The 19,691-nt window shown below is 53.3% G+C and overlaps 1 protein-coding gene across 25 annotated transcripts in view; it reads left to right on the forward strand.

Moving 5' to 3' along the window:
* The window catches only part of PTK2 (protein tyrosine kinase 2), a 251,367-nt gene that overhangs the window by 209,435 nt on the left and 22,241 nt on the right, over window positions 1-19,691 (forward strand). For 24 of the 25 annotated variants that reach the window (XM_047725233.1, XM_047725252.1, XM_047725232.1 and 21 more), the window contains 4 exons: window positions 4,330-4,441; window positions 10,708-10,794; window positions 13,787-13,924; window positions 14,887-15,018. In XM_047725233.1, coding sequence (XP_047581189.1) covers window positions 4,330-4,441; window positions 10,708-10,794; window positions 13,787-13,924; window positions 14,887-15,018 — 469 coding nt within the window. Of the gene's footprint in view, window positions 1-3,336; window positions 3,566-4,329; window positions 4,442-10,707; window positions 10,795-13,786; window positions 13,925-14,886; window positions 15,019-19,691 lie in introns of those variants that run through there. The other variant, XM_047725258.1, reaches the window with a different exon arrangement.

Below are 19,691 nucleotides of genomic sequence, written 5' to 3' on the forward strand. Positions count from 1 at the left end.
TCCATGCTGTGGGCACCAGCCCACATCTCAGTTCAGTTCTCTTCACCTTAGCTGGGCTGCGTGGAGCCTGTCCTGTGCATGATGGCTCCAGGTTCCGCTAGAGATTTGGGGAGATTTTATAAAACTGCAGACTGCTGTCTGGCAAATGGCCATTAAAAAATGGGGATTTATCCAGGGCCCCTCGCCCAAAAAATGGGACTTATGCCAGCCCTGCTCAGGGTCCAGCTTCTGTGGGTTTCTCTCCCGTGCAGTCATAAGAAGGGTTGCTTTTTATGTCATTGTCCATAGTTGCTATCTGCAAGAGGGTTCGTCAAATAGTTGCTATGCAGACTTGCCAGAAATAGAAAGAAGTCACTATTTTTAAAGAAAGATTTTAGCAGGATTCACATTTTTGAAAAGTAGTTTTTTGAGATGGGCAATGCCACAACCAAACAGAAGTGCCTTATCTCCGGCAATTTGAGATACATGAAGAGAAATTCAGTCTTAGTGCATCCATGAAACTAGACGTCCAGTCGGCTCTGCCCGTTTGTCAGGGAGAAAGAGCAGAGGCATTCGCTGTAACTGTGCGGTTTTGCATTTAGCCACGGGTCAGCCTCTCACAGATATGCTCTCTGCAACTGAATCTCAGGGCTCCAGACTTGTTTTCTGCAAAGATATCAGGCGGGGCTTTTTGTTAAAAGGTCAGTTCCATTCCTTTGTGGTGAGGCAATGTTGGGTAATTATGAGAGATCATGTTTCAAAACTGATATTCCCGTGAACTTGCCAAAACGAGCTCTTTCCCTCTGGACTTTTTTCCGTCCCATTTTCTCGCTGCTCTTTCTCTGGACGTTTTCCACGTTCGCCTAAGTAGCCGAGGCTGATTTTATGATGTTCAGGTGATTAAAGTCCAATCTTTTAAGAAACATTCCATGAGCAAAGAGTATTTCTTATATTTAAAAGAAGAAATGGCTTGTAGCTTCAGAGGAGAGAACAGTAGTGCATCGCTCACAGGGGAGACGCTACAGAAATGAGATGGAGAAAATCTCTCTTTCCTGGTGGTAAAAGGTCAGGTAAAAGTGCGCTGCTAAGTACCATTTACTCCAGAGCTTTACTGTTTTTTCCCCACATACTTTCTTTTCCACCCTAACAATGGGTAGAGTGGACAGAGTTACTCCCATCTCTGAATGAGCGAGCACGTTGAATAGGCAGGGCGGCGGCCCCACCAAATTGGGCGGACGTGCGGCTTCTCACCTGTTGCCTGCAGCTTGGATGGCTCGATGTCAGCAGCCCGGGACCGACTGCCCTTTTCCACTCTAAAGCTGGTCTGGGTTGAAGATTTGTTTTTGTGTCTTAGCTCAGTGCTGGGAACGAGGAACCTCTTAGACCCCTTTCTTGCTCTCCATGAAAATACCTCAGGAGTGAAATCACACTTTGTCGCTCCAGAACGGAAATTTCCTCAGCCCTCTCCATGCTCGCTGCTGGAGGGCATGAGCGCCCGTTCCCCTGGAGGGGCGGCAGGCCCAGAGCGCAGTCAGCAGCCCCTGCCCGCTCTGCGTCCTGGTACGCCGCGTCCATGACTTGGGTGACTCTGGTGACATGAGGGAGGCGAAAGGGAGGAAACACTACACCGAGCCCTGCTTTCCGCACTCACATCTCAGTAGGTGGGCCTGGTGGGTGAAGAGAGGCAGGGTGGCCGCGTGTTCTCGCGTCTGTAACGGAGAAGCCCCAGCTCGCACCGGGTCATCTGCTTGTAAGCTTGAGACCTAGAAACCGCCATCCCGGGAGAAAGCACGGCGGCTCGCTGCCAGCACCCATGAGACGGCCGGCTCGTTCACATGGAATGTATTGCTACTAAAAATATTTGCAGTTTGGGAAACTATGTTTAAATTTGACCTCCTTGACCCTCTGCACATTCTAGTTTTTTGCTCTGGGTTCTCCAGCCGCTCTAAAGAGACAAGTTCAGAAGTGTCCCTCCGTGCCTTCTGCCTCCATCTATGGCATAGTCCTCCCATTGTCAAAACAGATCTTTTATGAGTTATTTATACTCCTGACTGCTCTGAGCAGCAAACGATGGCTTCTCAGAAGCATTTTGACGTGTTATTTTTGGTGTGAGAACCAAGTACTGAGATCAAAGTACTCCCCTCCCCATTACCACTGTTCTGCTAGGGGCGCGGCGGGCAGGCTCGGGGAGAGAGGTTGCGGTACCTGTCACGTGCACACGCTGGGACCCGACGGGGAAGCTGGTCCCAGCCGGCCAGTGGCAGAACGCGGGCAGCGTCAGACCCATGGGGCAGCGGAGTGCCGCGCGTGGCTCTGGGACAGAAGGGCTGCCCGGAAGGGGTCAGGCAGTAAATTCTGTAGGTCGGAGAGCAGGGGAAAGGGAAAGCGGGTGGGAGAACCGGGGCCGACAAAGCCTGAGAGGGTCTCCTGTGGCAAGGGTCCTCATGGGACCTTCTGGAGGTTTTCCTGGGCAACAGGAAAGCTGAAGATCCGGGGCGGCCCTTGCGAAGTAAGCCACCTTGGTGGGGCCCTCGAATGCGTTTCCCGTCGCGCTAAAGAACGTGTCACGCTGGCCTTCTCAGAGCTTGTCTGTTCTTCAGTTAATTTAAGAAGCTGAGGGGGGAAAAAGACAAATTCCTTGATTTTTCTTGTCTTGATTTTCATGGATTTTTCGGTTGTTAAAACGATAAGAGGTTTGGAAGTTCGGGTTCTGGGTCTGTTATTTAGGGGCCTCGATGAGAGCAGCGCGCAGAAAAACTACCCAGGGCGGCTCCTCTCTCGGGCCAGGACTCCTGCACCCGTCTCAGAGAAGGTGGCCTGCAGCTGTTGCTGGCCACGCCGCGGGGGCCCCTGCTGCTTGTGGCCTCACTCCCCGACCGCCTGTCCTGGTCGGCGCGTCTGCAGGAACTCTGGGTGCGAGGGAGTGGGCTGTCGGGTCGCAGCCCTCAGCCCAGTGGGAGCAGAAGGCAAGCAGACGCTGCTGCACGGTGACTCGAGTCCCCATCCCCGGCCCCGGGGCCCGGTCCCCAGCAGTGCTGGCTCGGCGCACCCCTTGCCAGGCTGCAGCGTGACCCTGACTCCCAAACTTGTCAAGGTTCCGGGTTCCTCTCTTAGCCGGGCTCGCCGGCTGGCGCTTGAAGGAAACCAGAATCCTCTTTTCAGAGGAAGTAGAATCTTTTGGCTGCAAGCTTTCCTGTCAAAGCACTCACGGCATCCCCGAGGAAAACCCTGCCGTGCCTTTAAAAGAAAAAAAGAAAAGAACTACCCTTCGGTCGGTAGTAAGGGTTTGCTGACTCAGAGCAGTAACCAAGTGATCTGCCGTCCTGCCCTGACTTCAGGGTGATGGCGGGAGTGCGCCCGTGCGAGCAGCCGCCCTCTCCAGCCTCCAGCCAGCCAGGAATGTCTTTCTCAAACAGTTGAGCAAATTCCCAGATTAGAGCGGGGCTGCTGCAGCTGACCTCACTCTTTCATGAGTAATTCTGGGTGGTAGTTGCCGGCGCTCCGCCCGCAGCCTCGAAGCCCTGAATGAGCGTCATTCCCCGAGGCTGAGCGGGGGCTGCGGGCACAGGAGAGAGCCGCGGCCACGGTGAGGACCTGGGGTGCGGGGACCTGGTGCCCGCCGAGCGCCCCCCTCCAGGGTCCCACGGCTGGGTGGGGGGGAGCTGGCAGGGGGCCCGCTCCGGCTGCCTTCCGGGGGGGGGGGGTTGGCGGGATGGCAGGCCGCCAAGGCTAAGGAGACTCGGCAGCCCCGAGGAGTGCGGGCCGGGGGGGCGGTGGTAGCCTGTGCGCTGTGGGCGGCGGTGAGTAGCAGCGGCCGGGCTGTCTGAGGGCTCGTTAGCCCGGGGACGCAGAGCACTGGCCAGGCTGGAAGCTAGGGAGACGGTCGTGAGCGGGGGAGGGGGAGTATTGGCCGGATTGCAAATTTGTCCCCCAGCGTGCTGATGTCACAGGACGTGGGGTCCCGTGTGCATGTGAGGAGCCCGTCCTATCACTTGGCCGTGCTTGACAAAGCCTTGTCTGGGACTTCTCAGGGCAGGTTCTGTTCTGCTCAAAGTCAACTTGGTGTACAGGCACCTTACCCGCGCCCGTGCCCCCGGTCTGTCTTTGATTTTCCCGGAGCTCTCCTCGTCTTCCCTGCTGCCCTTTTCTTGCCCGCAGCGGTGCTGAGAACGGGCTTGCCCTGGGGACCGGGGCTATTCTAGAGTCATGAGTGCAGTTAAACGCGATCTGCTCTCCCTTTCCCTATTGTTACCCTCTAGCTGGCGGGTAGGGGCTCCTCGGATAAGCGGGGTTCTGGTGTGTGCTCACTCTGGCCGGCAGCTCCCCATAAAACATGTGTTCTCTCTCTAGCACAATCCTGGAGGAGGAGAAGGTCCAGCAGGAAGAGCGGATGAGGATGGAGTCCAGAAGACAGGTCACGGTGTCCTGGGACTCCGGAGGGTCCGACGAAGCGCCGCCCAAGGTAGCCAAGGCCCCGGCCCCAGCTCCAGCATTGCTCCTCCTGTCAGTGGGTGGTGTGGGCAGCTGCTCTGTGCGGGGACACGGCCACACATCAGGTGGCCCTAGGAACGGTGCTCACAGGCCCCCTGCCCTGCTCTTTGGCCAGGCACGCTATCCTCACGTGCACCCGCTCCCCAATTTGCATTTCAGCTGTAGGCCGGGCTCTGGCTCAAGCCCTTAGATTAGATATGGTCTTAAAAGCCTCCCCCTCGGCTCCCACCCCCGACCCCCAGACTTCAGGGAGCACACCGGGTGCGGAGGAGGATTGTCCTTCGTTGCTTGTCGGGGGCCTTGCCAAGGATCGAGTCAGGACGAGAACCTCAGATGGACTAAAACCAGCCCCTCAATGCTTTACATTTCGCTCTGTTTTTTGTTTTTTGTTTTTTTTTTTTTTAAATTTTATTTTTTATAAACATATATTTTTATCCCCAGGGGTACAGGTCTGTGAATCGCCAGGTTTACACACTTCACAGCACTCACCATAGCACATACCCTCCGCAATGTCAACATTTCGCTCTGTTTTAAAGCAAGTCAAATTGTACTTAACCCCATTCCTTTTGAGTTGGGTTTGGGCGAGAGACAGTCTCTGCCTGTCTCCTGTCCGTGGCTGGCTTCTGGGTTTGGGGGCTGCAGGCGCGTTGCCCTTGGGAGTTCGGACCTGCTGGCAGCATCCCCAGGCCGGCCTGCCTACTGTCTCCACACGTTCAGCCTCTGGGACGTGGCCAGCGCCTTCCTGTTGCTCATGTGGACGTGGCCGGCCTCTAAACGCTCCCATGAGATTAAGAATTCTTTATGCACCTTTTGCTCTTGACAGAAGGTGTCTTCACACAGTCGCTCACTTGCTGTGAATGACCCAGCTTAGAACATTTCTGGAATGTAAATAGATAATGGGCTTTACCTCCTAATCGATGGGCTAAAAATATACTAAGAAACTGACAGTTCTTCATTTTCTTTTTGAAAACTGTTCAGAGGCTTATTAGCACGAACTATTTAAATCTTGTACCTGTTTTTTTTAACGATGCTTGAAATCTTGTATTTTCTTGGTCCGTATTTTCAACTGTGTAACAGTAAAGGTGATCACACATTTAAGGTGACTGCAGGTGACAGACACAGTTCTTCAGAATTTTAGAGGTGAAGGGCTCCCCAGTCTGGCCTCCTGAACACGTAGACACACTGAGGCGCAGAGGAGGAGGGCCACGCCAGCTGTCACCCGGTGTTCCTTTGAGTGAGTGAGCGACAAAACCAGTACGCCTCTGCGTCTCCTGGGTAGAGAACAACCATAAACCTTTAGCTGCCCACGGAAAACTGAGAGCTAGGAGCCCGCTGGGAGCACGGGATAGTGGTCCAAGCCTGGGAGGTGGAAGAACTCTCCAAGCTGGTTTCTCGGGCCTGCGGGCCACATGGCTCTCTTTACAGGGCCTCTGATGACCGGGCAGTCCCCCTGCCTGGTGCCAGCCTCACTGTCCTCGCTGCGCCGCGAGGGTGTTAAAATCCCTACTCCCAGGGGGTGTGGTGAAGGCCGCAGGAGGTCCTAGTGGGAGTCGGAGGGGTCAGAGGCCACACGCCTTTGCTGTGAGCACCACACCGTGCAGCCCTCCCGCCCAAGCCCACAGAAGGAAAGAGCCTCGTGCTCTGCGTCCTCCTGCATCTGTCTGTGGGATGTCCAAGAACTTTCATTTGGCTAATTTTTAGAAACTAGTATGAGGTTAGGCTTTTCCTATTCTAGAATACAAAGACATTTTTTTCTGGTTTTGAGAATGTTTTCAAAGTGGCTGTTGTAAGGTTCTTCTCCATAATCAGACATTGTTCTGCCCTTTAAAATGGATCAGCAAACCCTTACCCATTGCCTGCTCGTGGAATCAGTTCTGTCGGAATGAATTGCGTGCTCTGCGTCTCGTCCCTGGCTGGTCTTGGCCGGCGGCAGGGTCAGACAGGCACTCAGAGTGTGGCTGCACAGATTCAAACACTCGCTCTTTGACACTTGGAGGTGAAGGTCGACGACCTGTGGATTAAAGAGTTTTCGTGGCTAGAAAATCATCTACACTAGTTATATATACAGATGCCTGATGAATACAAACGAATACACGAATTACTCGGCTCCCTTACCGGTCAGAATCTGGCCTGGATGTGGTTTTTCCCTTTTCTCGTGATCTGTGGACGTGAACTCTGCTTTCGTGGGTGCTGTATTTGACCCGTCAACAAGCAGATCCCTTGTCTCCAGGGCGCTCGCCCAGCATTGCGTCCTGGCGCTTCCTCCACCCCGTGGAGCGGGAGCTCTGGGGCCTCCTCAGGCTGTAGAGTGCCAGCTGTGCTGTCTTTGCACAACGAATTCCACCTGTTTCTTGAGATCACGTAGGATCTCGGACTTTTGTAAACGAGTGTTGTGTACTAATAAAACTCATAATGTAGCCTAATGAGGTTTAAAAGTGAAATATTTTTCTCTCCCACATTCAAGATTCAAAATTAAAAGCTTCGCCTGCCTTCAGCTCAGGTTGTGATCCCAGGGTTATGGGACCGAGCCCCACATGGAGCGAAGCGCTCAGCGGGACCCTGCTCCTCCCTCTGCCGCTCTCGCCGCTCGTGGGCTCGCTCTCTGTTTCTCAAATAAATAAAATCTTTTTTAAAAAAGAGTAAAATCTTAGTTATAAGACTTAATGGCAAAAGCATTATAACTACCATGCTAATTATTAAAAACATGTTACCAATTTCTTCTTCGGTACTCAATACCAATTTTTTCCCACAATGACAATCTCCAGAGAAGTTTGCCCAGGAGCAGCGCAGCCTGGGTCACTTCATTGCTGCGAGCTGTCCTGCACGTCCCCCAGCAGATCAGTGGAGAGCCTCTGGCTAAAAATATCCTTTTCAGCACTTTCCAAAGAAATGTGTTCCTTGGACCTCTGGGTCTCCAATTCCATCTCAGAGGGCCATGAGAGCAAAATCCATTTCATAATAATGTCCACGTGTCATGGGCCTCATCCGTTCTGCTGACATTTGCAGTCCTATTGCAGATGGCACGGTGGACAAAGCCGCAGTCGCCGTGGCACACACCCGGGCAGCGGGGTCACGCCGGGCTGGTCGTCACGGCACTCTGCACCACCGTGCTCACGCAGGAAAGAGACACCTGGGTGCCGAAGAGTAACCTTGATGAAGTGGCCTCAGGTGTAACGTGGGAGGAGCAGCAAGTACCGGAAGACCTTGCCAGGCAGCCGAGGTACAGAAGTCGCCACATTTCTCAAGGAAAACCAGTTTTTCTCCAAAGTAGAGTGGGCAGACACTGATTGTGCAGAGTCGTGCATTTGGTAGATGTTTTCTCCAGAAAGAAGTGAGACTGTGTCATCGGGAACAACTGATGCCTTGTTGCCGGAGATGAAATTTGAGTTTTCAAGCAAAGATTAGAATTCTGAAAAATATCCATCACCATGACCTTGACAGCTTCCCCACTCTGAGACTTTGCTGATGAGCTTGGAGCGAGACCGACAGATGTGACTTTTCCATGCGTCTACTGACACGGGTCGGCATGGCGAAGGTCTGCCTGCCTCTGCAGCTTGCGTTTTCAGATGGCCGCTGCGGGACGTCATGGGGTCACCGCACGTGGAAGGTCCATTCACGGTACAGGACGGAGTGACGGATCTAAACGTCACACATAACGACACGGTTTTCAGATTCCAAACTGCAAGTCACCTTTGAGATACCACCACTTTCTGAGTTGGAGCGTAATGTTAGGAACAGTGCCCACAACTGTGTCCAGAAACTGTTAAGTGACTCCCCACACTCCCACCCCCTCGGCTGCACGGCTGTGTGGGGCTGGATTTTCTTTGCGCACCGCAGCGAGACAGCACGGCAGGCCATGCGGAAGCCAGTGGGAGAGCTGGCGGCCTTCTGCTAGGCCCGACGTTAGAAGAATTTCCATACACACATGGGACGCGTGCCACTCTGCTCACTGATTGTTTTTTAATGTGTAATTAGTTTGTTATTTTTAAGTGTCTGTTTTCATTTTAATAGTGTAAATATTGGTAGATCTGTTCCAGCCAAACAAAAACCCTTGGAGTCCTCAGTCATTTTTGAAAATACAAAGGGAGTCCTGAAAATAAAGGGTTTCAGAGTGGCTGCCTCAGAAGCATTTCTCCGCCCTGACAGCACCCGGCACTGCACTTCTGTAAGAAGCGTTTCGTGATGTCCTGCGCTGGCCCTCCAGTGAAATACACAGGAAGTAAGAGGACTTCGTAATTTCAAAATGCCTGCTCTGCCCGGAGCTTGCTCGCTGCACGAGAAGCGAAGACGCTGTGCACGCCCCATGGGAGGCGCTCTCCGGTGGGATTGTCGCCCAGGACTGCTGAGGTGGCCGGGTGTGGGGACACAGGACAGATGCCCAGCCCACAGCCACCATGGGGCGTGAGTTTCACGGGCTCGTGTGATGCGATTTTCTAGAACCACAAAAAGTCTTGGTAAAGCTCAAACAAAACAAAGTAACGTTGTCCGTTAGTATACATAGGAGTTGCTCTTCCAGGGGCTTCGGTGAGAAACTATGCCGAGGGGCGCCTGGGTGGCTCAGTGGATTAAGCCGCTGCCTTCGGCTCAGGTCATGATCCCAGGATCCTGGGATCGAGCCCCACATCGGGCTCTCTGCTCAGCGGGGAGCCTGCTTCCTCCTCTCTCTGCCTGACTCTCTGCCTCCTTGTGATCTCTGTCAAATAAATAAATAAAATCTTAAAAAATATATATATAAATCTGAAGGTGGTCCCCTTGGTTTCATGGAACATACTTTGGAAATTGCCACCCTAGAACACAGGGTAAAGCCTATGACATCCCCCTTGATGACCCTTGCCTGTTTCCAGGTGTCCCGGGGATCCACGGTCATATTTGGGTGAGTTTAGGGTGAGCCGCGTCTGGGCTGCCAAAGTGTTGGCCCAAGGGGTGGGGGTGCGCTCCCAGCCTCGGAGATGGCGCAGGGGTGCGGTAGCGGGGCAAGAGCAGGTGGAGGCAGCCGCGATCCGCATCGGGGTCGGAGACGCACCTAGAACAGGGGCCTAGGGCGCTACGTCAGGTGGCAGAAACCATGAGATTTCAGGAAATCGCCACAGAAGACTCAAAGGACGGGCGGCAGGGACAGTGTGAGCAGAGCTGGGCACTGAGACTCCGCTCGGACACGCAGACTTGCTCAGGACTTCACTCCAGCCCAGGGTGTGTTTCTCCAGGAACGTGTGCGTCCGTGGGAAGAGACGGGGGCTCCGAGGCATTTCTTGCCTCCCCTGGGCTTGCTGGCCCCTCAGTCCATCTCCTTTTAGTCTGGTCTCCGTTTGGCGGGAGAGTAGTGGGTCTGCGCTCCGGTGAATCCGTCAGGCTGGGAAGATTTTGTGGGCTTCACTTCTATTTCACACTAAACCATTCTTCCGGTATGAACCTTAAATTCACGTAGGTCACAAACGGATGAAGGGTTTTAGGCTGGAGGTGACTTCGTGGTCCCTGTAGCTCAGCTCCCGGCTGATAGAAGCAGAAACCAGGTGGCTGCCTGGCTTGTCCACAGTCCCACAGCCAGGAAGCCGCAGAGCCCGATGAGACCCCTGCTCCGAAAGCCCCCCGATCGGCTCTTCCTGGGTGCCCGAGCCACCACACATCGTGTTGACCATCGATCGGCCCCTCCCGTCTGCTCCAGTCCTTGCCCACTGTCGGTGCAGATTGTGTGTCGTGTCACTGGGGAGCTGCAAGAGGGTCTGTATGTTCTGGTTACGACTCCCACACGTGACGTGCACACACTTTGTTCCATTCTGTGGCCTCTCTCTGTCTTGGTGGTGCCATTTGCAGGACAGAAACTTTTAGTTTGCACCCAAACTAAAGGTACAACGTGCCTTTCTCATTCTCAGTGACTGAGCTTTTGGGGTCCTGTCTATGAAACCATCGCCCACCCAGGCTTGCAGAGATGTGCCCGTTCTCCACGAGTTTACAGCCTCGCCTCTTCCGCTCAGCTCCCTGCTCCATCTTGAGTTAATCCGTGTGTGTGTTGTGGGGAAGGGGTCCAGTGTCATGTTTTGACATGGGGGTGCCCTGCTGTCCCGGACATTTGTGGGAAAGACTGCTTCCCCCATCGGAGTGCCTGGATGCTCTTTATCATTCTTTCCAGCTAAAGTCTTTTTGAGAAAAGTACCTTTTTCTGTTATTTGCAGTAAAACAGAGATTGGACGAAACTTTCAAAGTACTCATTCCTGTGATGCTCTGTTGATGTGTTCACAGCCCAGCAGACCCGGTTACCCCAGTCCAAGGTCCAGCGAAGGATTTTACCCCAGTCCTCAGCACATGGCACAGACCAATCATTACCAGGTACGCCCGTCACCGAGGACTAAGGCCCGGCCTTCTGTTCTTCACGCTTGCAGGTGGGGAGGGACCCTGGAGGTATTTCTGTTCTTTCTTTCTGTACACAGGACTGTGATTTGGCGCGCAGAAAGCTAAGAGAGTAGTGCACCTTAGTGACCGTCTAAGTGGAGGCTGTGTCATCGGCCCCTCAGCCTTAAAGCAACGTGGGCAGGTGCCCCCCATCCCCACTTCTGTCCTCCGTTTGGGAGACATGTGAGGTGAAGAGCCAGTTATGAACGGGGTGGTGTTTCTGGAAGGCAAGAATAACATTCAAATTTACCTGAAAAACCAGACAAGATGCCATATTGGCCAGGTGTGGATGGCGCCAGACTTGCAGGCAGATATCTTGTCAGACTAGACACGACTGTCCTCGAGAAAGGAGGACCAGAAGCAAAGTCAGTAATGTTTTGGCTTTGAGGGGGAGTGTTTGCTTTTTGGAGGTATAATTCACTTAGAGGAAATGCACACGTGTTCTGACAGCCATGTACACACGTGTCCCCCACACCATACCAAGACAGAACTTGTCTGTGGCCCTGGAGGGTCCCCTCCCCTCCCGTCAATTGCCTGCTGCCCAGCACAGCCGCACTCCAACTGGTCCCAGCTGTTGGTGTTGCGTGTTCTGGACTTGGAGATAAGCGGATCGTCAGGGTGTCCTCTCGCGTGCTCAGCGGCTGGTACAGGTGTGACATCTGTGGTGACGTCCTGACGAGGGTGTCAGCAAGTCACAACTTTGTAATGCTGAGGAGTGGTCCAGTGCATGTGTGTGTATGCCACGGATTGTGTCCCCATAGTTGTGTTATTTGGAGAATGGATCACTTCCAGGAAATAAATTGCTTCTTGTGATTTGTGTCGGCTGTGGCTCTCATGAAGCCACGCATTTGTGTCCCGGGCTGATGCTCGTCGCTGGCTGACTCAGTTACCATAACCAGCCTTGAGGGGGAAGCACTTAACTGAGTGAGTGAGACACAAAACAAGCAACGGGGAGTCCTTGGGCCCTGGTCCTGAGAGGGAGGAGCTGAACGTTCCTTTAACTGCCGTCTCCTTCTACAGGAGGAGAAAAAAGGAACAAAAAGAGAAGCACGCTTACCGTGCCTCCTTCACGGGGTCGCTGCGGGTCACATGAAAGCATTTTTATTCCTTTACGTGCTTCCCACTATGATTTAAATCCAGGCCTCTTAGATCAGTATGGACAAGCGCCTCGCGGTGTAGAGTCTTGGGGAGAGCGTGCGGGCCATTCTGCTCTAGAGAGGTGGTAGTACCTCCAGACACTGAAATTGGGTCTGCGGCAGGCCCTTCACCTGCTCTGCTGCCTCCAGATCCCACTGTACCCATTCTGAAGGGGGGCCCAGGGGCGTCACACTGTGAATAAGCACCCCAAGGTGGCCTGCATGACTGAGAGCCCTGTTTCGGGAGACACTGTTCTGAGCCCCACTTGCCCGGGGGAGGCGTGAATCACTGGGCCCCCAGACGTGTTTAGAGAAAGCACAACAGCATCTGCTGAGGAGGCAGAAGGCAGGCCTCCACAGGCCCTTGGCCCTGACCCGGGGCTCCCTGGCCCTTGCCCCTTCCACCACCTGCGCTCTGATGCGTAACCGTGTGTGGCTGTTGGCCCCGCCCCTCCAGAGCAGAAGCCCGTGAGGACAGTGGCTTGTCACTACTTCAAGTGCCCGGAACAGTGTGTAGAACAGAGTGAGGGTTCAGTGGCTGCATGAAAGCACCCATATGTTCAGCAGGCAGAGGAATGATTCCGCTCTCCCAGGTCCCAAGTTTCCGTATCTGGTAACGGAGAATGACTACAGGACATCACCTGGTGCTGTTTCGTGCTCCTTCTTAGCCAAAAATGCTCATCGATCCTCTCACAGGGTTGGTGTTCCATAGAAAGCTGCCGCACGATACTTGAACGGTCTCTGTTGCGCAAGTTCCTAAAAGTTGTCTGGTGGTAGCGTAGCCCTTCTGACCAAAAACAATAGTGATACGACATTTTATGTTCAGTAGAATTTTTATTGAAATACTTTGATTCTAGTAAACTGTGAGAACCATCTGTACATCTTATTTGAAAGTTTATTAATTATATATTGTCAGTGTGCAGTTTTGGTATAAACAATGCCTAGAGACCGGATAAGTGCACAAAGTCTTTGTTGAAGAATGTGTTGGTGTTTGGAAATACTGGATCTGGCTCTGCTTTATCTTGTTAAAGAATTAACCAAACACCCTGGCCCCCCAGCACTAGCCCAGTGAGTTACGGAAACTGCTGATTCTGCCCCCGACCCTCGTGATTGAGGGAGGAAGCCACGTAACGGAACTCCTTTCATTTTCCTTCTGCCGTGGAATTTTTCTTCCTGTGCACCTTGTGAGCGTCTTTTCTCCGCCGCAGTTATCACGGTTAGAGCACACCGCCTGCGTCTCTCGCCAGCCCGAGTTCATTAGACAGGGGCGCTCTAGAGCAGCGCCCACTGAGCCACGTTCGTGTCCCCTGGTGCTGTGGCATCCAGGGTGCAGAGTTTCAAAGTAAATGATTTCTGACATCCTAGTGTATATTTATACTACTTAATTACGCGGCCTCCATGGATTACCTTTCTTTCGTGGAGAATCCATTTCCTTGCCTTTACCACCTTCCAGAGGCCCCCTGCATCCCTTGGCCATGACCCTTCCCCCTTCAAAACCAGCAGTGCCCTATCCCTCCAGCCACACTGCAGTAGCCTATCTCCCCTTCTCCCCCTTGCGCGCATAAGGAAGCCGCACATTAGGTCCACGCTGATGAGCCAGGGTCATCTCCCCATCTCTAGGCACCTAATTTACAACCGCCCATGGGAAGTCCCTCTGCCGTGTAAGCTCCCATAGCCACAGGCTCCGGGGATCCACATGTGGAGATCTGTGGGCACCACTGTCCTGTTGGTGCGGTGTTCTCTGTCATCTGAGTCACTCCCTTGTGCATGACTGTGCTGCCCGACATTCACAGGTCTCTGGCTATCCTGGTTCCCATGGGGTCACGGCCATGGCTGGCAGCATCTACCCGGGCCAGGCATCTCTCTTGGACCAGACGGATTCCTGGAATCACAGAGCGCAGGAGATACCAATGTGGCAGCCCAGCGTGGAGGTAACCTGCATGTTTTTGGGCTTCTGTTGTTAGCTGATGAAACTTTGCCTATAGTATTTTTTATTTCTGAATCCTAGGAGTTACTCGTTTTGACGACCGAATTCTAAAATCAAGGCGCTGCATCTCGAATTATTCCTGATTCTGTGAATCCTTTTTACTGAAACAGAGATGCCACCATCATTAGCCCACCCACCTGCAAGGCAGTGTGCAGGGCCGAACATTGTTAGCGTGTGCGCGCAGCAGTTCTCGGGAAGGAGAGGGGGACAGCCTCCTGCTCTGGGGGCCATTTTCACCCCTACCAGATTTGCCTGGTACACCAAAAACCCCTCCCGTAGCCGTTAATGTTGTTTCTTTGACTCCCGGAGCACCTGTAGTCTGCCACCCATGCCCTTGACCTTGGAGTGAGCACATCTGACGCTTGCTCTGTGGCATGTGTGGGCTGAGCTTAATCTTCCTTCCATTCCGGCCCAGAATGTGTTCAGTTCTTCACGGCAGCCAGCAGTGCCTTCTCCGTACAGACCTTGGATCCTTTCTTTCTTTCTTTCTTTCTTTTGAAAGATTTGTATCCATTCTTTTGAGAGAGAGAGAGAGAACGCATGCATACAAGCGGGGGCCTGATGCAGGGCTGGATCCCAGGACCCCGAGACCACAGCCCAGTCCAAAGCCAGCTGCTTAGCCAACTGAGCCACCCAGGGGCCCTGGATTATTTCTCGAGAATAAATCCCGAGAGCGGAGCTGTGAGCCAAGGGACTTGTACTTGTTAGAGGTGCTCGGCCGCGGCTGTCTCGCAGCCTTCGGGCAAGTCGCTCCCCTGAGCAGAGTCTGAGAGACCCTGTTTCCACCACCCTTGCTGTTTTGCTTTCAGTTGTTTGTTTGTTTGTTTGTTTGTTTTTGGGAAAGCACAGGAAACAGTAAGGGCATCTGAGGTAGCCTGAGAGTGATGCGCTCTTGATCCCCCCCAGGACTCGGCGGTACCGGACCTGCGCGGGATCGGGCAGGTGTTGCCGGCCCACCTGATGGAGGAGCGGCTGGTCCGGCAGCAGCAGGAGATGGAGGAAGACCAGCGCTGGCTGGAAAAAGAGGAGAGGTTTCTGGTAATGGTGTTTCTAGTAATTGGGGTGTCTTCCACTTGGGGCGCTCTGCCAGCATCTACATACTACAGATGATGGGCAAAATTGGTCTTTTTCAGAACAGGAGACAGCCTTTTCCATCCGGTCCCAAACACGTGTGATCCTAGGTTATTGGCTATTCTGGGATTTTTTTCTGGCCAGATTTCTGAGATTTGAGTAGCCGCATCACAGGTTCGGAGGTGTGACATCTCTGTGGTTGTCGCAGAAGCAGCTCCCCCGCAGGTGTCCGCTCGCATCTTGTTCCCACAGCACGTGTAACCAGGCGTCCGGGCACCAGGCCCTCCTTCACGGCATTCCCCGTCCTGTGGCCTGACAGGCGCCTCCCCCATGCGTATCTGGCGGCCCACGTACATGCCCGCTCTGAAGTCTGCAGCAGAGGAAGTGGTGAGGCAGAGCGGTCTCTGTGTGTCGCTTGACACGAGGGCCCTTTGGACCCCTGGCCCCCTGCCAAGCACTTCTGCGCCCTCAGCCTCAGAGCGCACACCCCCGTCAGCACGCACGGCTAGATCAGTCTTCCTGGAGTGGCCTGAAAGGATGACAGGACAGAGCCGGGACACCCACCGTTGCCACAAATTCAGGAATCATTACCTTTCCTTGGGTAATGATTGAGCCATTCGTCCACAGCCGCTCACTTATGCTTCGGTTCAATAAACTTCCCCGAAGACGCGTCTGTGTCCAGCTGTGTGCTGAGGGACCGGAGCAAGGGTGGGGGACGGTTCTCAGATTGCTCACAGCCTTCCAGCCACGGACACACTGAAAGCAGCAGTGAACGGCGTTAGGCCGCAGTGGTTTCGACCCACACCGTTCATCAACGTGCGACCCTGAGTTCATCCTTTGTGTGTGGCTCTCATTTTTTTTTTTTAATTGTGGAGAATTAAACACGCAGGCTCGGGGAAGCCTGTTTTCACTGTCGGGGAGGCCAGTGGCCTCCGCAGAGTGTGCTGGGCTCAGCACACAAGCCTCTGGGCTCCGCACATGGGAGCGTGCAGCATGCCAGGAGGCCCACAGACGGCACAGGCGCCCCACGCTTGGTGACTGCCAGGCAGGACTAGCGCACGCGTCCTCGGCACACACCTACTCACATCCGAACGCCTCGGATCCTAGCTGACGTCTGCCACGGTGCCGGTTACCGTCCAACGTATTTTTCATAAGTGAAGTCAGCCTGTCCGCACAGCCACCCCACAAGGAAGAGAGGGGTCGGGAATCCTATACCTGAAATTCTTGAAGGTTTTTTGCTTCAGAATTCAATATTATTTTTACTTTAGAAAACCGGTGTAGTGTGGTGCACACGCCACGGGCGAGGTCATGTTCCAGGAGCGTCCCAGAGGTAAGAGTAGCAGTGTTCATGCAGCAAAGCACGAACGCTCGTATGCACGGGTGTGAATACAGACTTCACCTCAGCTCGGCCGGGTTCTGCCATGAGAGTCACTCGCTTCAAATGCAAGATCAAATGAAAATTAAACTAAACTACATTAAATTTTTGATCGTCGGTGCTTTGTAAATTTTGGAGACGAGGATAAAAAGGAGTGTGCCCAGTCCGTGTATCACCCTCATTTTATGACAGAGAAGATTCCCGCGTCCTCCCCACAGCAGGGTATGAAATGTGGGCAGCCACTCTGAGGGATTGCCTTTCAAACAGAAGTTTCAAACTCTCGAGACTCTCGGTGATTGAAATCAAAGCTGTCGGCAACGCAGGGCAAGCTGTGGACGGAGGTGCTTGTCCCCGCAGGAGTCTGACTGGTTGGTCCGGAGCCGCTCTGGGCTGCCCGAACGCCTGGCCCCTGGCCCCTCTTGGACATTCGTCCAGACAGCTTGTTGCCTGCACTGACGTGGGATTTCAAAAGTCAGTATTTACCGATTCTCCAGACCGGAGCTGAGCTATCTGAATACCGTCGCCTCGTGTACGGCCGACTACGTGTGACCCGAGCATGGTCTCCGAGCTGCGGCGGGCCTCCCGCACTGCTCATCTGCCGGGTACTGCATGCAGCAAGGGGTCAAGGGTGGTGCCAGCGGCCAGATAGGTCGAGCCAAGGCTGAAGGAGCCATTGGAATCTGCAGGGCAGACAAGTCCAGGGAGGGCCACCAGCAGAGGATGAGCCTGACTAATGACATGGGTCGGGAGACTGTTCTCAGAAATCCCCACCCGCCCTAACGGACCGTGGCAGTGGGATGCAGCTCATGAGCTCAGTGCCGACCCCGTCTTCTGAGTGGTTTCGGGACCCAGATGGCTCGCTGGGGGGCTTTCTCTTATTGTGGACATGGTTTCCGTGCAGTGCACGAACAGGCCTGGATCGGGTACGGTTCGGTGCCTTCGGTAAATGTGTGAGTCCGGGGACCCCACGTTCCATACACAGGACGTTTCCAGGCCCCCACACAGCTTGCAGATGGTGTTCGAAGTCCACTCACGAGGCTGCATGGAGGGGCCTCCGGGGCTCTGGTGCGCGCCGCACCTCGCCTGCCAGACGGCCTGGGCGCTGTGGCGTCCCCAGCGGGCATGTCTCCGGAGCTCAGGACCTTCCCCCGGGTTTGTCCCGGCCTCCTTTACTGCTCACCGTGTTCGCGTGTCTCACTTCCCTGCCGGATGCCTGCCCGGGCTGTAGTGCTGTCGCCTTCACTGAGCATGGCGGTCGTGTGCTCTCTGCACACATGCGGGTGATTTCTAGACCCTGTCTTCTGTTTTCCAGTATCCAGCACATGAACTCGGATTTCCTCGGATTTTCTGTTGCTTTTCGCCCCATTTTGAGGCATAACTGACGCAGACTTTCATACTGAATAGGTCCTCGCCTGCTTTTATTTTTAAAGATGTTGTCTGTAATACTTTTTGTTACATATATTAGGGTTTTTGGTGGGGGTTTTTTGTTTGTTTTTTAAGAAAAACTCATGAGGACATTGACATGATGAATAATGTGGGACATTTTGCCTGGGTTTGGGCCAGCCCCTCATTCCAGAGTCCGTTCCCTACTTAAGGTATAATTGGTCATTCTTTTAAGGTCGTGGCGTGTGTCACTGTTGCCCTTTAGAATTTAGTATTGCTCTCCATAAGTGACAATGACTTACCTATTGTTGTGGCTTCAAGATCAAATCAGTACCGGGGTCACAGGGCGGCTGAATAATCCCTGCCCGGTCTTTGATTCGGGTGTTCACAAGGTAGGCCTTGTAGGTGGTAGGTCTGAGGGCAAGTGCGTAGTTGAGACGAGGGCCTCCTCCGAGCGGGAGTACCAGGCAGAGCCCCGACTGTGACAGAGAGGACTGAGCACAGGAGGGGAGGCCCAGCACATGCAGCCTTTGGGGAGGGCTGAGTAGCTGGAGGACCCAGCAAGGGTCAGTCCAGGGACATCTGGGGAAGACATTCCAGGAAGCCAGCACGCCTAGCACACAGGCCCAAGGATGCCTGAGCACAGAAAGACCACTGTGGTGCACTGAGAGAGACAGACAACACAGGACGCCTTAGGCCATGGCAGGCTGGGGGGAACCAGGGGCCAGGGACATGGGAGGTGGCAGGAAAATGGTGAGCACACTACGTGTTGGCACTCAGAGTGATCATTCCTGGCTTGGACTCTCGTTTTCAAGGAGGCATTACTAAAAAGAATCCAGACTCCAGAGTCAGCCAAATGAGAATTAAAAATCCTAGTTATTAATGACCCCTTAAAAATTGTTTAATCTCTCTGCTTTCATTTATTAATCTGTTAATCTATAACATAGTTACGTTCTCTGTAAAGCATAGGTAATAGTTTTCTCTCAGGCCTGGGTCGAGGATTAAGATGTGTAGCTCATATACAGGTGAGTAAGTAGGGAATTCACGGTACTTTCTCCAAGGGCCTTTCTCTGTCTCCCGGCTTGTTCTCCATAGCGCCGGTGCGAGCTGCACTGCTGAGACTCTAAACTCCTAGATCCTATCCCGCATCCTGCAGAGTTCCCACAGGCCGTCCCGGAGTGCCCTCCAGCCGCTCCGGACCGAAAACTAATGTAACAGACTCAGTGAGAAAGTGAGCGACTTTCGGGGATTCTGCAAGGAAGCATCGCTTCTATTAGATTTGCTGGTTGTTGCAAATAATCCATAATTCCTTTTTGCTGATGCAAAAGCTGCCCTTACAGGCTGATTTTTAGCAGCAACAAGGCCTCCGCTTTGGCTGGGCCCGCGCGTTTTCCCAGAATGGAGAGTCGGGGCAAGAGGCAGCCTGGCAGTGAGGAAGGGTCAGTTTCTGGGTTTTTCCTAAACCACTGTAGACGTGATACCCTCGCAAAACAAAGGGCAATTAGTAGAAAAAAGTTTTGTTTTTTTTTTAAAGAAAATTTTTTTAAACATATGTGAAATATGAGCCACATTGTTTTTATGAACTCCAACAAGCCTAAAAATTACTATTTCAAGTTGCTCTAGAACTTTCTAAAGATGCTTGCCTTCTGTCTGTCTCATTATGACCTGGTGACACACCGTCCCTGATGCTCACTGGTCCTCAGGCCGCGCTAGGCATAGCACCGCCGCTCCCTTCCACAGGGTAAGCTTTTGCACCCTGCCAGAGGGCCTGTAGATTTGTTGGGAAAATTATCTTCCAAGTTGCTTTGTCAGAAATATTGTCCAGATTTTTTCTAGTAGTTGAGACTCAGCTGCTGTCGATCTAACCTTCCATTGTTAGGAC

The sequence above is a fragment of the Lutra lutra genome, chromosome 4, assembly GCF_902655055.1.
Source record: "Lutra lutra chromosome 4, mLutLut1.2, whole genome shotgun sequence".
Lineage (NCBI taxonomy): Eukaryota > Metazoa > Chordata > Mammalia > Carnivora > Mustelidae > Lutra > Lutra lutra.